General features: G+C 37.0%; 2 protein-coding genes across 2 annotated transcripts; both read right to left on the bottom strand.

Annotated features, from left to right (window-relative positions):
• Positions 1-2,638: 2,638 nt before the first annotated feature.
• Positions 2,639-3,568, bottom strand: LOC130215757 (beta-1,3-galactosyltransferase 2). The gene has a single exon (XM_056447605.1). It carries the CDS (start codon positions 3,566-3,568, stop codon positions 2,639-2,641), a length of 930 nt encoding a protein of 309 aa, XP_056303580.1.
• Positions 3,569-12,560: 8,992 nt separating this feature from the next.
• On the bottom strand, positions 12,561-17,744 carry b3galt10.1 (beta-1,3-galactosyltransferase 10, tandem duplicate 1). Its single transcript, XM_056448156.1, has 2 exons — positions 17,683-17,744; positions 12,561-13,791 (listed from the first exon to the last, which is right to left on the bottom strand). The coding sequence occupies exons 1-2, from the start codon at positions 17,715-17,717 to the stop codon at positions 12,687-12,689; spliced, it is 1,140 nt and encodes a 379-aa protein (XP_056304131.1). The 5' UTR covers positions 17,718-17,744; the 3' UTR covers positions 12,561-12,686.
• Positions 17,745-17,954: the final 210 nt, after the last annotated feature.

The following is a 17,954-nucleotide window of genomic DNA, read 5'->3' as shown; positions in this document are numbered from 1 at the left end:
TCCTAATCAAATAAATATTTGCATTCGATTTTTTTGACTCTGAATTCAGTTTATTTATTTGAGAAATTTACATTTAAAGCATTGAAACATTTGATAAAGTTTGATATATTTATCTGTCAAACACTTTTATGCAGTTTTAAAAGGCCAGCTTTCATTTACGTAACAGCTGTTAAAGGCACAGTTCACCCAAAAATGAAAATTCTGTCTTAGTTTGCTCATCCTCGACGTGTTCCAAACCCGTTTGAGTTTCTCTCTTTAATAATTCGTTTCTTTTTTCTTCGGCTCAGTCCCTACATCAGTGTGTCGCCACAGTGGAATGAACCGCCAACTATTCCGGCATATGTTTTACATAGCAGTTGCCTCTCCAGCCGCAACCTAGTACTGGGAAACACCCCTACACTTTCACATTCACACTCATACACTACGGCCAATTTAGTTTATTCAATTCACCTATAGCGCATGTTTTTGGACTGCAGGGGAAACCGAGCATCTGGAGGTTATTTTAGATAATTTAATTATTTTAGATAATTTAAGATTTCCAAAATTCTTCAGAATAGGGCTGCACAAAATATTGTTTCAGCATTGATATTGCAATTTGTGTGTCCGCAATAGTCACATCGCAGGATGTGCAATGTTGAGTTGAGGATTATAGTTGATCAACAATTGAGAATACATGAGATTCGTGGAGTCATTGCAAAGTGTAATCATAACAGAATGAAACTTGATAATTTGCATGTGTTTTAGTAAGTGTAGAGTATTTGGGCACAATAACATAAAACATTTGTGACTTTTTAATAAGTAATCATTTTTATTATTATTTATTATTTTTTTAGGGGTTTTCACCTTTATTGACAGGACAGTGGAGAGTAACAGACAGGAGAGTATGGGGAGCAGAGAGAGGGGAAGGATCGGCAAATGACCTCGAGCCGGAAATCGAACTCAGGTCGCTGCAAGCACCTAGGTGCTTTATGTCGACGCACCAACCACTAGGCTATTGGCTCAGACATAATTTTAATTATTAAAACAATGAAGACTATACAGTGTTATTTTATTTGTTATTTCTATATCTGAACACAGTTTGACTCTCGTAAATCATGAAGCACTGTTTATTTTACTTTTTTCTTAGATTTATTGTAAATATTCTTGCTTGCAATTAGTTTTTTTGTTGTTGTTGTTTATATTCATGATTTACACCCTTACAAAATCAACCCAACCTAATTCTAAATTGATGATTTTTTTTCTCCCACAAATAGAGCTATTCAAGCCATCTGGTGAAACTGTGTTCATGTCGCAACATATTCATTCATTCATTTTCCTTTGGCTTAACCTCTATTTCAGAGGTGACCATAGCGGAATGAACCGCCAACTATTCCAGCATGTTTTACGCAGCGGATGCCCTTCCAGCTGCAACTTAGTCCTGGGAAACACCCATACACACTTATTCACACACTCATATGGACAATTTACCTTACCCAATTCACCCATAGCGCATGTCTTTGGACTGTGGGGGAAACAGGAGCACCCGGAGGAAACCCACGCGAACACGGAGAGAACATGTAAACTCCACACAGAGATGCCATCTGACCCAGTCGGGACTCAAACCAGCGTCTTTCTTGCTGTGAGGCGACAGTGCTAGCCACTGAACCACCGTATAATAATGGTGAATATAATAAATAAGGGACTAAGCCGAAGAAAATAAATGAATGTAAAAACAGCCATAGTCATTGACTTCCAACAGTCATTGACTTCCATTGTGGATTTTGTTCCTACTATAGATTTTGAAGCCTGCTGCCCTCCAACGTTCTTCAGAATATCTTGCTTTGTGTTCAACAACAAAAAAGAAACTTATAAAACTTTAGAAGCACTGAGTAAAAGATGAAGACACACACACACACACATAAATATATATATATAGAGAGAGAGCGAGAGAGAGAGAGACAGAGAGAGACAGAGAGTATATTTCATATTTAGACATTTTCACAAATTTTCATACATTAAACTATCAGTTAAATAGAGGGTTATAATGTAAAGGAAGCAATATTTTACACTTCCACTTTATAGAAACAGTGTTGCATTCAGGATGCAAATTTATCAAACAATTATTTTAAACTGTCAGGTAATGCAAATATGTTGTTTTGATATAAGAAATAAAATTCACAGTTCCTGTTCCTACACTGAAGAAATGGTGTATGAACTGAATTTGGGAGTGCATTAAAAAAAGAAACAGCACGTAATACATTCAACTTAACATTTAAACTTAGAATTAGAGAGAAAGCAATAGTATTTTCTTGTTAAACATACAACATTTGCTCCAGTTTCAATTTTGTTGGGGTGTATTTTGGAGGGGTGACACGGTGGCTCAGTGGTTAGCACTGTCACCTCACAGCAGGAAGGCCGCTGGTTCGAGTCCCAGCTGGGCCAGTTGGCATTTCTGTAAGAGCTTGCATGTTTTTCCTGTTCGTGTGGGTTTCCTCCGTGTGCTTCAGAGTATGGGTGTTTTCCAGTACTGGGTTGCAGCCGGAAGGGCATCCACTGCGTAAAACATATGCTGGAATACTTGGCAGTTCATTTAGCTGTGGCAGCCTCTGAAAAAGAGACTAAGCCAAAGGAAAATGAATGAATGAATGTATTTTGTTGTTCAACAGAGTTTGTTGGGTGATTGAACGTCCATCCAATAGGAAATCAGCTGAGTCGGGCTCTGTGTGAGTATTGCTATTAGTCCAGAATAATAAAAGCGATTCAAATGTTCAGGTGGATTGATTAAAAACTGCCCAATATTTAGTTTCTTAGGCCTAATTCCCAAACGCCTCAAGCACATGCCAATATATGCGTCCTCAATAAAAATAGGCCTCACAAACCTCGAGATGTGTAGGATCTTCTCAGGCAAGTCCATAGAAAAGATATAACACATGCCCTGAGGATACGGAGGATATCTGGATCTGGGATACACGTCATGAGGGATGTAAAACTTGCTGGATGGATCTCTCATGACATTGTTTACAGACAATACTAGACCAGTAATGTAGTTATGTTCTAGTGTGTCCAGACTCACAAGCATATACAATAGGTTTTTCACGTTGAGGAGCACATCGGCGTCCACTTTTGCGGCGTATGAAGCCTGTGGACACTTTCTGCTGAGCCACTCCATCATCACCAACGTTTTAACCGTCAGGTTCCTGTAGGTGTCTTGAAAGCTGCTCTGCAGAAGATCTCCATGTTGCTGGCTTTCATTCTGGAGTTGCTCCTGTAAAGTTTCATTGCCACTTCGTGAGCCCAGAAGAAATAAAATCAGCGCGGTTTTATCTCGGACGAGCCCCTCATTTCCCCACGTTGTCCTGATGGCATTGCGTGCCTCGATGTTCTCCGGGGCCACCGGGACCATAATCACCACAAAGGGCTTCTGTTGCTCGCACTTCTCTGGCAAGTCGAGGATAAATTTGTAGTTTTGAGGGAGAACAACATTGAGCTTCAGCCATTTCTGTCTTTCGAGGGTTCTTGCGGTGAAAAACAGCAATAAGATATTAAGCACGATGAAGAGACTAACCAGTAACCAAGTCTTACAGTACATCAGAACGAGGCTGAAATGAGAAAGAAATTGTGTTTCTGTAAATATGATTTATTTTATTATTATTTTATGAAAGAATCAAGTTCATCAAGTTCATCACTGTAAAAAGTGACTAGTTACTTTACTTTAAAAAGTGAGTAAATCTGTTGTAACTTAAAGGGCACCTAGTTTATCTCTTTTTTCCAGATTTACTATAAGTCCTTTGTGTCTCCAGAATGTGTCTGTAAAGTTTCAGCTCAAAACACCCATCAGATTATTTATTATACTTTTTAAAAGATTGTATTTTATAACTCTGAGCACCAGGTGGCGGTTTTTGTGTACTGCGCCTTTAAGGCTAGTCCTCGCCGCCCACCTTTTCTACGTGCCTTTCAGCGTGCCTCACAGTGTTGCCAACTTAGCAAATTTGTTGCTAGATTTAGCAACTTTTCACACTACTCTAGCAACTTTTTTTCAAAAAGCGCCTAGCAACAAATTTAGCAATTTTAAAAATTCTTTTGGCTACTTTTAGCAATTTTTAAAATGTGACTCAAAAGAGCAGTGGCTGCAAGCTTCACTCAGTAGAGTAGATTGCAAGCTCAGATAGTTTTTCATAAATGTTAATTTACTGATATGTGTTAACATGTATAATTGTTGGTAATTTAGGTAGCAATAAACTCCAATAGTGCTATAATTGTTGTCACTTTCACAAATGTGTTGATTTCACAAGTTAAAAAGAGTTAGTACACAAGCTGTGATTGTTTAAAAGAATGTACCTGTTCATTATCAGTGTTATATTTATTCTTATCAAAAAGTGTTTGTATTACTTTTACAAATAGTCAACTATATCTTTCATACAAATCTAAATAGACGTACTGAAATAATGTTTTTGCTGAGATGGCCAGTCAATTTAAGAAAACATTAATTATTTTGTATACTATATGAAGATGTAGTTTTGAGTTGCGATTATGCAATTATGTCATCACGCAAAGTAATATGTCAATAAGAACCTATTTTTTGTGCATCTGGATGTAATGTTTTAATATAATATAATACACAGTGCCTCAGAGAGCAGAGACATGATGGGCTTACGCTTGTCAGATACTACGTAATGACGTTACTGGTATGCAAATTAGTGCGTGACGTCATCTGGCAACATTCATCTACTTTTCGGGCAGATTTTAGTTACTTTTCATTGGAAATAGTGGGCAACACTGGTGACATCATCCTCAGACAACAGACGGACATAAAGGAAGAAGATCTCACGTAACAGGGGCGACGCAGTGGTGCAGTAGGTAGTGCTGTCACCTCACAGCAAGAAGGTCACTGGTTCGAGTCTCGGCTGGGTCAGTTGGCGTTTCTATGTGGAGTTTGCATGTTCTCCCTGTGTTCGTGTGGGTTTCCTCCGGGTGCTCCGGTTTCCCCCACAATCCAAAACATGCAGGACAGGTGAATTGGGTAAGCTAAATTGTCCGTAGTGTATGAGTGTGAGTGAGTGTGTATGGATGTTTCCCAAAGATGGGTTGTGGCTGGAAGGGCATCCGCTGCGTAAAACATGTGCTGGATAAGTTGGTGGTTCATTCCACTGTGGTGACCTCGGATAAATAAAGGGACTAAGCCGAAAAGAAAATGAATAAATGAATGATCTCGTGTATTTGTGATAAATACTACAGTAAGAACTTTAACAATCAGTATTTGATGCATTTGTTGTGGAGTTGCAACGATGAGTCACACACAATGTCGTTACAAAGTTCACGCACACACCGATACACACAGTGCGAACGTTTAGCTTTGCACTCTTTTTGGACGCAAATGTGACAAGATACAGGTTAATCTCAACTGCTGTATGGATATCCGTTATGTTAATGTACAAAATAAACCTGATTTAATGTCTACAAACCGGGATTGAAGCGTCTTCTTTTATAATTGTTTTGACACGCTGCTGTGTTGTTAAATTGAAAAAAAAAAGGACTGGATGTGTTTATATCACCCCAATATGATGGTCTATACACTATACCAACACATATGTCTGTCCAAACAGCTGGAAAAGTAGATTTTTCACCATAGGTGCTCTTTAAATCTGTTAGTTGACTTTAAGGTGTAATATGTAGAACTGAGGTATTGAGAGCTGTAGGCGAGAGCTGTGGGAACAAAGCGAGGCTGGTGCTTGAGTTAAAATGAGAAGCACCTGCTTCACACCGGACTCAAGTCCCACCGAGGAGCTCTAGATTATAAAAGGAGGAGAGGACCAGGCCTGGACAGTTTATGTTTTACTTTTGCTTTTCACTGCGGTTTCTCCTCCTCTTATCATCCAGAGCTTCTCCATGAGACTTGAGACAGGTGACAGGTCGTGGTGTCAGCACTCACGCCACTATACCTCGCACACTCACGGCTCTCAGCCCCATCACACTCGCTATACAGTGCAAACGTAATATATTGGAAAGATTTTTTTCAACCCACGCACCTCCAGGTTGCCAGATTGACGCCACAAACATTAACAAGCATGCTTGACAGTCAACCTTACATTGTAACCTGCTCAACTAATGTTTACATTTGTAATGTTTATTGTTTTGCAAATTAATCTTCGTCTCATTTTGGAGGCTGCTACTGTCCTCTGGAGGTCACATTTTTAGCCACACCTGCATATATTAAGGGGAGCCTTCAAGACTCAAATGAAAGTGGCTTATTTTCATTTTCCTTTGGCTTAGTCCTTCATTTATCAGGGGTCTCCACAGCGGAATGAACCGACAACTATTCCAGCATTTTTACGCAGTGGATGCCCTTTGAGCCGCAACACAGTCCTGAGAAACACCTATACAATCTCCTTTACACACTACAGCCAATTTCATTCATTTTTGGCTTAGTCCCTTTATTAATCAGGGGTCACCACAGTGGAATGAACCACCAACTATTCTGGCATATGTTTTACGCAGTGGATGCACTTCCAGCCGCAACACAGTACTGGGAAACACCCATACACTCTCATTCACACACTACAGACAATTTTATTCATTTATTTTATTTTCAGCTTAGTCCCTTTATTAATCAAGGGTCATCACAGCAGAATGACCCACCAACTACTCCGGCATATGTTTTGCGCAGTGGATGCCCTTCCAGCTGCAACCCAGTACTGGGAAACACCCATACGCTCTCATTCACACACTACAGCCAATTTTAGTACATCCAAATGCCAACTGGTCCAGCCAGGACTGAAACAAGCGACCTTTTTGCTGTGAGGAGACAGTGCTAACTGCTGAGCCACCATGTCCCCTAAGTAAAGTCAACTAATTGCTAATTTACTGTGTATCGATGCCATAGGAAAACAGTTTGTACTTTACATGAACAGCTACTTAAAAAGCTATTTTTGAAAAGGTCAATGACAAATCAGCAAATTTGAGGGTTAAAAAACATGATAGTTTTCTGTTTCGAGAGCTGCTGTGATGAAAAAAAAAATGAAGTAGAATGAACAGACTAACCAGTAGCCAAGTCTCGCCAAGTCTCAAAGTAAAATAAAATAATATTTCTAGCAATGTCATACATATTTTGAAAAGATTGTCACAAAAAAATGTTTGTGTAAATACCTTTCCCTTAATTCTTTAAAATAACATTTTAATGAGCTTAAGTCCTCTTTTCTATTATACAAAACTGAATGAAAGAGTTTCGTGGATGTTAAATGTTCCTTATGGAAGCATCAATGCCAATAAAGAACCTTTTTTATTAGACTTGATGACAGAGTGATATTTTTATTTGTTGAGCAAGAAGTTTCCCTGATTTATCTGAATGTTCATATCATTTGGAGCGGGATTGCAGCAGAAGTTGCTCTGTTTGTTCAAATGTTATTAGGTCAATCTATATTTGTATCTTAGCTCTTTCTTTAAAAATCAGAAGATGGCTTACTTGCACTTTTCAGGTCTAATTATTGGTGTCATTTTATTTTGTTGGTCCGTTTGTTGAATTTAAGTTACATTGCATCTACATGCCAACTAATTCTCATTAGATTATCAGTAGACTGTAAGGTTGGGGTTGGGGTTAGTGTCAGTTGGCATGTACTTGCAAAGTTTCTTATTGTCAGTTAAATGTCTGTTTAGCACCAGTATCAAGATCATGTAATTGCTGGTTTCTTTTTTTTCTATATTACGATGTAAATGAAATTATTTCCTTTCCAATATAAGCTTTTAAAGACTCCCAAACTGTAGATTTACTAACATATGAAGTGTCATTGACAGCATCTATTCTACTATTAATTAAGTCTACAAAGGCTGAATCAGAAAGAATAAAGTTATTAAAGCACCATGTGTTCCCAATTGGTGACTTGGGAAATGCTAGTTTTAGTACAAACTGGGCTATGAGCTGAGATTACAATAGATTCATATTTACAATCAGTAACAGAAGTTACCAGCTTATCAGGGGCTCACAAACTTTTCAGCCCGTGACCCCTCAAAATACACCAGTGACTCGCGACCCCCAATATTTTATATAATATATATAATATAATATATACAAATGCAAAACGGCTCAAACACACCAATAGGCCCAATCTATTCTTTGTTTAATTTTGGAGAACGCCACTCAGATCATCCTCCATGTTCAGTCGTGGCCTGTATTTAATTTTATTGTATGCGAGTGCTGTAAAGGTGTCAGAAAGTTTACGCTGGTGCCATGAAATCAATCTGTTGCATCTGACCCTATTGCTGTGTCTTTAATCTAACGTAATGAGACCCCAGGGGTCGCAATCCAATTGGAAAAAAAAATGTGTTGTTTTATAACTATTATTGTAACAGTACATCTATCAAGAATTAGTCGATTCGGGAGTATGAAAGATGTACGGGAGAGAAAAAGGAGAACTCAGATCAGCATCAGATTTGGATAAGAAACGCCAAGGATCAGTAAATTTAAAGGTCTCCAAAAAAGTATGTCCCCCACAGTGTCATTTTTAAGTGAACTATCTCTTTAAATGTGAAGGTCATTGTCATGCAGCTGATAATGCAAAAGTGCTGTGCTTCTCCCAGGTGAACAAGCAAATGATTTTAACCACTGTGCTCCTCTGCAAAAATCAAATCAAACTTCCCTGATGCAAATAGTTAATCTCTAAAACCTCAAACAGGAGATGTCATTTACTTAGGAATAGTTCACCCAAAAAAAAATTTTACTCAATGGTCACTGATTTTCAACATTCTTCAAAATATCTTCTTTTGAAACTCCAACAGGTTTGTATCCAGTGAAGTCAAAAAATGATGACAGAATTTACATTTTTGGTAAATTAATGTAACTATCCATTTAAATTGATGAAACTTAATTACACAACAGAAAGTGAAAGCTGCTAAATGTTGGCACATACCTTATTCTGTCCTGATATTAGCAGGGATGCCGTGTATGTCTGTCCTCAGACTTGCTGTACCCGCTCAGCTCCTCCTCTTGTCTTTTTTCCTGACCTATCAAATCCTTTAGTTTAAAACCAGCTGACGGGGCAAAACTACGAAATTAGGCAAAATCCTACAATCAATTCGCTACTCAAAAGGATCATGTTACTATTCGTCTCCCAATCCTTCTCTTCAGTTCAGTTGGCTTGTGTCCATTTAGATTCTGTCACCAACCAGCACCGAAAGAAAGACCAAGAAACGTCTTTAATGCCGTACTAAATACCGTGTTTTATTTGTTTACATGTCTCGAAGATTTGGACATTGAAAGAGTTTGGAAACCTCCTCGCCAACATTATTTGCATGACATGCAAATTACAAAATGAAGGAGCCAATGTCACCTTGTTAACATTTAAATAAAGAACTTACAAAAAAAAAACAAAGATCTAATAATAATGGTACAGTGGTGGTTAGCACTGTCGCCTCACAGCAAGAAGTTTGCTGGTTCGAGTCTATTTCTGTGTGGAGTTTGCATGTTTGCATGCGGTTGCTCCGGTTTCCACCACAGTCCAAAGACATGCGCGATAAATTAATTGAATGAGCTAAATTGGCTGTAGTGCAGGCGTGTGTGTGTGTGTGAATGCGAGAGTGTATGGTTAGTTCTCAGTACTGGGTTGCAGTAAAACATATACCGGAATAGTTGGCAGTTCATTCTGCTGTGGCGACCTCTGAAATAGACTTTAAGCTGAAGGAAAATGAAAGAATGAATGAAAATATTAATAATATTCATACATTTTCTTTTCAGCTTAGTACCTTTATTCATAAAAAATCATTAAAACATTAAATGAATAGAGATTCCATTATAAATCAGTCATATATATGAGCTCATAATCATGAGCTGATTTTCAGTCTATAAAATTTAATAAAAATATTTAACAATACTGCAAGAATTACTGCAAAAAAGAGAAACTTTAATAGGGTGCATTAATAAAAAATAAAATTCCAAAATGCTTCTCCTATGACCAGTGAAAGCTTTTCTTTTTAAAGGGTGTTCATGGAACCCTCAATACCAATAAAGAAGTAACAAAAGTAACAATTTGACTTCAACAAAGTAAATTTTCCTATCAAAGAAACAAAACAGTAACAATTTTAAGGCGCGCGTGTCTGTTCCCTGCACGACAAAGAAAAGAAAGTCAAACCAGCATGATGTGCAAATCTGTATTTTCTGACTAAATATTAAACGCCTTAAAGGATTAGTCTCCCTAAAATGAAAACTCTGTAATTACTCCCCCACAGTTCAAAGACATGCGCTATAGGTGGAATTGGATAAACTAATTTGGCCGTAGTGCATGTGTGTGAATTTGAGAGTGTATGAGTGTTTCCAGGTCTAGGTTGCAGCTGGAAGGGCATCTGCTGCGTAAAACACATGCTGGATAAGTTGGCGGTTCATTCCGCTGTGGTGACCCCTAATAAATAAGGGGACTAAGCCGAAGGAAAATGAATGAATCTTTACTTAAAACTTTATAATGATTGTTGATCACCAACAAAATTAAATCTTCAACAAGCACCAGCGACTGTGGATCACTGGAGAACTTCATGCACGTCACATCACGCACTACTTCCAGAATGCCTTGCACTAATCTCCATGGTCCCAGCTGAAGCTCACGAGGACACACACATACGCAGATAAAGCTGCGGTGCATATTCTAATTATTAGGAGGACTATATGTATTAGTTTGTGTTTCCCTCTGGTTGTGGATTGTTACAGTTTTTCTCAGTGGCTTTGGTGCATTTCTCACTACACTATTTACATTTGCACAACAGTTAATGCATTTCTCAAAACAATTAGTCATTTGTGCACACCATAGTAGCAGTTTCTCATTCCTTCCAACAAATTGCGAATGCTTTTAAACATGCATCAATTGCTTTCATACAACTCTCTGCTGTTTTATAACATTATCATTTGCTTATGTCATTCCATATTAAACTAATAGTCCTCATTTTATTACTTGGGTCATTACATACAAACATGTTGAACTAGTTGTCAAAATCTGTCAAGCTAATTTTATACATTTTAAATCTTTTTTTCCTGAAAATGTCTCCTCAATTGAACAATTTCATGAATGATTTACAGACCTGTGTATGTTGTTGGTTCAGTTCCAACATGTACTGCCATATTGTTCACAGTTATGCACAGCTCTACCCAAAGGAAGTGTATGTTTGTTGTAAATAAGGATGTATTTATTCTTTTGCACAATACTGTAAATAAGTTAGAATTGTAAAGAGCAAATGCAGTAAAAATGTGAAACACATATTCAGTGTCTTTTACTCAGATACCTCACTAAATACAGTGATGTTTAACTTTACTGTAGTTTTCAAAGCCTGTGCAAATAGTATCTAGTGCTGTCTTGAGCATTTTCAGGAAGTGTCACCAAAATCTGACTTCTTTGCTTTGGAAAACATGTACAGATTAAACTGTCATAATGAAAACATGACAAATACATTTGAGTATCTTGTTCATAAACAACGGTGTCAGGACTTTTCATCTTGATGACACTGACACTTTCATTGACATCATAACTTGCTTTTGAGGAATGAGCTCTCCATTTTGAGCAAGAGACACGCTTTTGCAGGTTATCAGCTAGGTTTTGCAGTTTGTACTAATTGTTTTGAGAAATGCATTAACTGTTGTGCAAATGTAAATTGTGTTGTGAGAAATGCACCAAAGCCACTGAGAAAAACTTATTTGTTGCTTCTATGATGCTGGTGTGTTTTATGATCTTGTTTAGCTTTGTCTTAGTTTTGTTTTGTTAATCTTTGTTTCATTAAATCTGCGTTCGGATCCGCACTTTGTTTCTTCCTTCACCCTACACACCGAGCCGTAACAGAAACAAAATCGACAATTTTGACTTACGTTGTGTTTTGGGCTATAATAAAGGAAAGTTTATTTATATATTAATTTCGAAAGGATCACGTGCTTATGATTGGTTGCAGCTGGTCCCACATTATTCAATGTATGATTCACCAATGAAACGATTCCTAAGCCACTATAAATACCCTAAGGTCCATATAACAGCCATCTTCATTTTGAAGAATCCCCCCCCCCCCCCTACTTCTCCTCCTTTCCTAGATGGGTGGCCCAGTGGTTAGCACTGTTGCCTCACAGCAAGAACGTCATTGGTTCTAGTCCTTACCAAGCCAGTCGATTTTTCTGTGCGGAGTTTACACGTTCTCCCACGTGGGTTTCCCCCGGGTTCCCCAAAAACATGCAACCTAATTGACTAATCCAAATCGGCACCATAGACATGCTCCTAGTAAGTAGTTAACTCTCAATAGCAATCACAATCTGTTCATTACCTACTACAGCAGGGGAGTTCTCGAGATCTACCTGAGCTCAAACTCTCCCGCCTTGCAAACGGGAGGGAACCCCAGGCTCGAGGATATTCTGAGCTCAGGGCTCTCTCCCGGGACAGCATGCCAAACACGCACAATCATCAGCTAAGTGTGAACTCTTGAAATATATATATATATATATATCAATGTACAGTAACATATAAGACAAATCACAGACAAAACTAGTTAAAATATACATTTATAAATAGTTATAACATTTATTAATTAATAATTTACCATTTCTATACATACAAATAATAAAACTGAGTGAATTTAAAAACAATGTCAGCCATAAAAAATACACATGAAGGAAATATACAACAACAACAACAACAAAAGTGGAGCATAACCATCTTTTTTACATTGCAAATCAACACACAGCCACCTCATAGGCTTTACATAGGCTTGTTTACATCCTTCCAGATGTCTATTAGCTGCTGTGGGGATCCGAGGATTGTCGTAATGGCCCTGAGAAAATTCTCTCGTTTATATTGCCCCATATAGATCCTGAACTGAGAAGGTTCTGGTGGAGATGAGGGCTCAACGGCCAACTGTTTCAAACAAGCTCCAATATATGCATCTTCAATGTTAAACGGCTTTACATACTTGGAAGCTTCGACTATTTTTGATGGCAGATCATTAGAGAAAACATATCCCATTCCCAGAAGATATGTAGGGTATTTTGGTTCAGGGTAAAGCTCCTTTGAGACGTACCATTTTGAGTTTTTGTTCCTGACAACAAATCGGTTACGCATTAACACTCCGGTAATGTAGTTTTCTCTGGGTGTATTGGGAGCTGATAGGAGAGTCACCAGGTTATTCACATTTAAGAACATGTCTGAATCAATCTTCATACTGTAATTAGCTTGAGGGCATCGAGTGGCCAACCAGTCCATGATCACCATGGTCTTTATGGTCAGGTTGAAGTAGGAGTCCACAAAGTTGCTCTGGATTAAGTCTCTGTGTTGTCGGCTCTCTTCTTCCAGCTGCTTTTGAACTTTTTCAGAGTCTGCTCCTTCAATCAAACCCACCAAAAACAGAGTCAACACTGCTTTCCCTTGGACTGTCGTTTCATTCCCCCATGTGCTCCGGATGGCGCTTCGAGCCTTTACCTCATAGGGAGCAACAGGAACCATCAAGACCAGGAATGGATTTTTCTGCTTACATATATCAGGTTGATCCAGCGTGAAATAATAGTTGAGGGGATGAGCCATGTGATGATGCTCTGAAATGTTTTGCGTGGCTCCTTGTTGATTAGCAGTTTGAGTGGGTGCTGAAAACATAGTTTGATTGTCAATGGAAGAAGTGGACTCAGTTACGTAATAGGAGCGTATCTGATTTACCACGGTTTCATACAGGGTGTCAGGAGCAGCAGCGGACTTGAAAGAGGAATCAGAGATGTAAACAATGATGGACAAAAGGAACGTCAACGCTAGCAGCAGAAGGAATCCGGTTTTAATGTGACACCTGTTTGGAACTCGATCCTGAGCCAAGCTGCATCTAAAAGAGAGACCGAAACTATTATTCTGCATATCCTATGGGTAGCACACCTTAAGTCATTGTTCAGATGTTGTATTTCAAGATATTTGTCTGGTTTTGGTCCTCAAAACTGCTACTGCGAGGATACAGGTTACTAGTTTTCTCATTTCTGAATGTTTACCGTTTTAGACCGTTTTTTAACTTTTGTTGTACTTCAAAAATGGTAAAAAAACAAACAAACTGGCAACTGGTTTGATGAAAACCATAATAAAATTGTAAAAATGTATGGTAAACTACCGTATTTTTAAAATTTATAATGTTTTTGAAGTACAAAACTAAAGGAAGTAAAAAAACTTAACCTGCTAACTCGGTTACAGATGTTTACTGTATTTTTACAGTGTTTTACCGTTAAAATCACTACCTTTTTTTTAATAGTGTAGTGATATGTAATGCTGTAATGTGGTCAAAACCTCCCCAGGACTATAGTTTAAATATAGTTTAGTTGTGTGTTTATATGAAGATAATCACACACCATGTTCATCACCCAAACAAAATCAAGCATTTAACAACCCTGTTTATAGCATAAAATGTTATTCATATAATTTATACTTTAATCTGGGGTATATGTTGAGACAATGTGAATAAATTAATCGCATCTGTCTTGGTTAATGTAAACCAAGTATAAAAAACACATGAATTATCATAACTGAGTTTAATCCATCTTTTATTCTATACCTCTCAATACAAAGTAGGTTGTGTCAAAGCAGCTTAACATAAATGAAGAAAAGTGAACAAAAAGCCATAACGATATTTCAAGTCAGGCAAGCAGGAGAGAAGTAGGTGAATTGTTTATGTTAACTGGTATTTCACTATAGATAATCAACTGTAAATGGGGGGAGAGACTAATTTATCATTATTAGATTAAATATTTTCTCAGGGGGACCATCAAACTTATCAGTGCTTCAGATCTCAGTGAAATGACTTGAAACAAGTTAATGTTATAGAACAAGGATGTCCAAACTGGAGTTTAGCTCCAACCCTAATCAAACACACCTGAACCAGCTAATCAAGCTCTCACTAGATACACTCAAAACAAAAATGTTTACTGCTGCTTGTTCAAACTACCTGTTTAAAATGAGCTGAAACAACACAACTCTTGTCATTTCTTTGGCCGATGTCTTTGTTTTATGTTCTGTCCTCTTACATTTGTAAACCATTAAGTTAATTTAAGCGTTTCGTGTTGGGACAACATGAAGGAATTGTGCTGGTCCAACTACCTGGTTGGTGGATTTGTAGTTCCCAGCATGCTTTGCGTGGGATTGAATGAAGAGTGCGAAATGCTGACTATAAAAGTAATCTTAGGTGTTTAAAGTTAACAGAAAGACTAGTTAGAGTTTAATTTCCTCTTCAGTTTGAAGATTAAGAAGATTTTCATGTAACGCTTTCAGTTTTGAGATTACCACCTTGCAGAAGCACTCATGCTTTGGGTGTTGGCAGCTTAATTAGCAAAAATGCTGTTTGATGCTCTGCTCAGTGAACAATAACTGTCCAAAAATAGTTCTGAGATCAGTCTTAATCAACTGTATATGTAACAGATGAAACATGCTCTTAGTTCTTTAAGGATAACTTCAAGAGACTTCGAAATGTATGACATATAATAGATGTATGATATTATTAGACCTTAGAGTTAAATACAAATGCACTGAAGAAAATGATGTCTGCAAAACTGTTGCAAACAATCTATTTGAGTTGAATTTAAACAAACAAATTAATTTTAATAATGTTCAACATAATTTGTTGGTTTAAATTCAACCCAAATAAATTGTTTACAACCCCTTAACGTAAAAAAAAAATTAGTAAATCGAAGGAATCATCTTTGAATAATCTTTTTCAGTGTGTATTTAAACTTTTATTTGATAAAATCATGTTGGACCAACTTAATTGCATTTAATTGTGTAATTATATATTTGTAGTTGGTGCTAAACAAATTTATTGGATGGAAATTAAATGGAGTTCATCCAATGAGTTATTTTTTTTAGTTTATTTTTTTGAGTGTATACTAACTAGAGATTTCCTGGCAAGTGTGTTGAAGCAAGTTTGAGCTAAACACAGCACGACACCGACCCTCCAGGACTGAGTTTGGACACCCCTGTTATAGGATAAGGAACATGACTACAATAAAATATTACCACAACAACAATAAAATAATATTTTAAATAAATGATGATAGAAACAATACACTACTGATTAATTTGAAGACTAAGAAATTGTGATTTTTTAGTTGTAAAATGTATTTTATTTGCATAAACTATATTGTTATGGCTTTGATATCCATGACAAATGATTTAAATCATAAAAATTGCTATTATCTAATAGTCACATACTGTACATATGACTGAGGGAGAGAGAGATTTGATTTTTCAACAACTTAATTTACAAATACCTATCTTACATTAATTTCCAAATAACACATCAATTTATATTAACCAGCCATTTAAAAAAATAAAAATTAAATAAAAATTATTCTTCATCAATTTTACACAGAGCATCATGACTACACCATTTCAACTCAAAAGTAGAAAGATCAATCACAACTTTGTAAAACCTCAAGTCAATTGAAATTCTTGCCTTAAGTAATGCTTTAAAGACAACATTGTCAGGTCTTTCTGCTATATTATGCTTCTCCTACTTAAGTAGATTGCCAATTTTGCCTGTCTAAGTATAAAGTTCAATAGCTGAAATTTAACACGTCTCTTTTGTGTATATTTAAAACCAAAAATAAAAATTTCAGGGTAAAAACACTCAATTAAAATTTTTGGGCCTCATTTTAAGCTGTTACTGAGAAACTTGGTTTTAGATATGTGCGATTGATTTCCCAGTTTATAACTGTAGGCTAAAGGAGGCATTTTCAGATGAAAATATGTTGGAAGATTATATTTTAGGGGTCAGTGTCCCTCACAGTGAAGACCCTTTTGCTTGTTTGATAATTCAACTAAATTTCGAAGAGTGTTCAGGAATCTATTTTAAAAAAGAAAAGTTTTCATGTGTTGATTTTTTATGTGAGAGAGAGAGAGAGAGAGAGAGAGAGAGAGAGAGAGAGAGAGAGAGAGAGAGAGAGAGATGAAACAATTCAGGTGTGCGAATTTGATTATTTCGAAACAATTCAGGTGTGCGAATTTGATTATTTCCTCACCTCACAGTAACTTGGCTTGAATTCTCTGAGGTTTTTTCACACATAGCTGACTATAAACAGTGGATCATTTTTTGCTCGAGCGGGAAAGCTAAATTATTTAGCGAACACGTCAGTCACTACCTTTGGACAGTTTAATGTTTGAAACACCTTTTGTCCACGCTTTCATTCACATTAAATCATCTAATCATTAACGTTAGACTAGACATTAGCAGCACTTTTTTTAAAGGGATAGTTCACCCAAAAATGACAACTGTCATCATTTTTGCCCTCTTTTTACTTGTTTCAGATCTTTATAATTTTCTGTCTTCTGTCGAACACAAAGAAAGATATTTTGAAGAAAGCTTCACACATCTAACCCCTGACTTCCATAGTATTTGTTTTCCTACTATGGAGGTCAATGGTTACAGGTTTTCAGGGTTTCCTCCCAAAACATTTCTTCTTTTGTGTTGAACAGGAGAAAAAAAAACTCCTAAAAGTTTAAAACCAAACCACATGGGTGGATCGTGCCATTAATAGGCTGTAAAATATGTAAAAATAACGTTCAAAATGAAGTATAATATTAAATATACAATGCTTTTGTATTGTTTATACAGTGTACTCAGCATATAGATATTTAGTAGGCTAGTGAACCACATCATTACATTACAATAGAACAATAAGATACACATAATATGTACACGAGTTTATACTTAATAAGAGACAGCTAAGTGTCAGCTCACCTCTTCCAGCCATTTCTGAAGAGTCTCCACTCCATGTCTTGGTGTGTGTGTGTGCATCTGGATTCAGGCCAATAAATGGTCCTTTTAGCTGAACACCTGGGAGTTAAAACTGCCTTGGTGTTACAGTTGTCCCACCTCCTCCCACCTCATACAGGTGTTCACTATGGACGGGGGGCTGGGATGGTGGAGCTTTATTGTGGCTATTTTCAAAAACTCCATAATTTTACAATACATGGTAAATGCAAATCAGTTAGTATTCATATGCAAACTCT

The sequence above is a fragment of the Danio aesculapii genome, chromosome 22 (assembly GCF_903798145.1).
Source record: "Danio aesculapii chromosome 22, fDanAes4.1, whole genome shotgun sequence".
Classification (NCBI taxonomy): Eukaryota; Metazoa; Chordata; class Actinopteri; order Cypriniformes; family Danionidae; genus Danio; species Danio aesculapii.
The sequence above is the reverse complement of the archived record's forward strand: the minus strand, read 5'-3'. Positions and strand labels throughout refer to the sequence as shown.

What these genes read in the sequence shown, in the direction of transcription:
- LOC130215757 (XM_056447605.1), bottom strand. Translation starts at nt 3,568, where the DNA reads ATGTACTGTAAGACTTGGTTACTGGTTAGTCTCTTCATCGTGCTTAAT.
- b3galt10.1 (XM_056448156.1), bottom strand. Translation starts at nt 17,717, where the DNA reads ATGGAGTGGAGACTCTTCAGAAATGGCTGGAAGAG. An exon ending in TTCAGAAATGGCTGGAAGAG is followed by an intron (nt 13,792 to 17,682) that starts GTGAGCTGACAC and finishes TCTCTCTTTTAG; the next exon opens with ATGCAGCTTGGCTCAGGATC.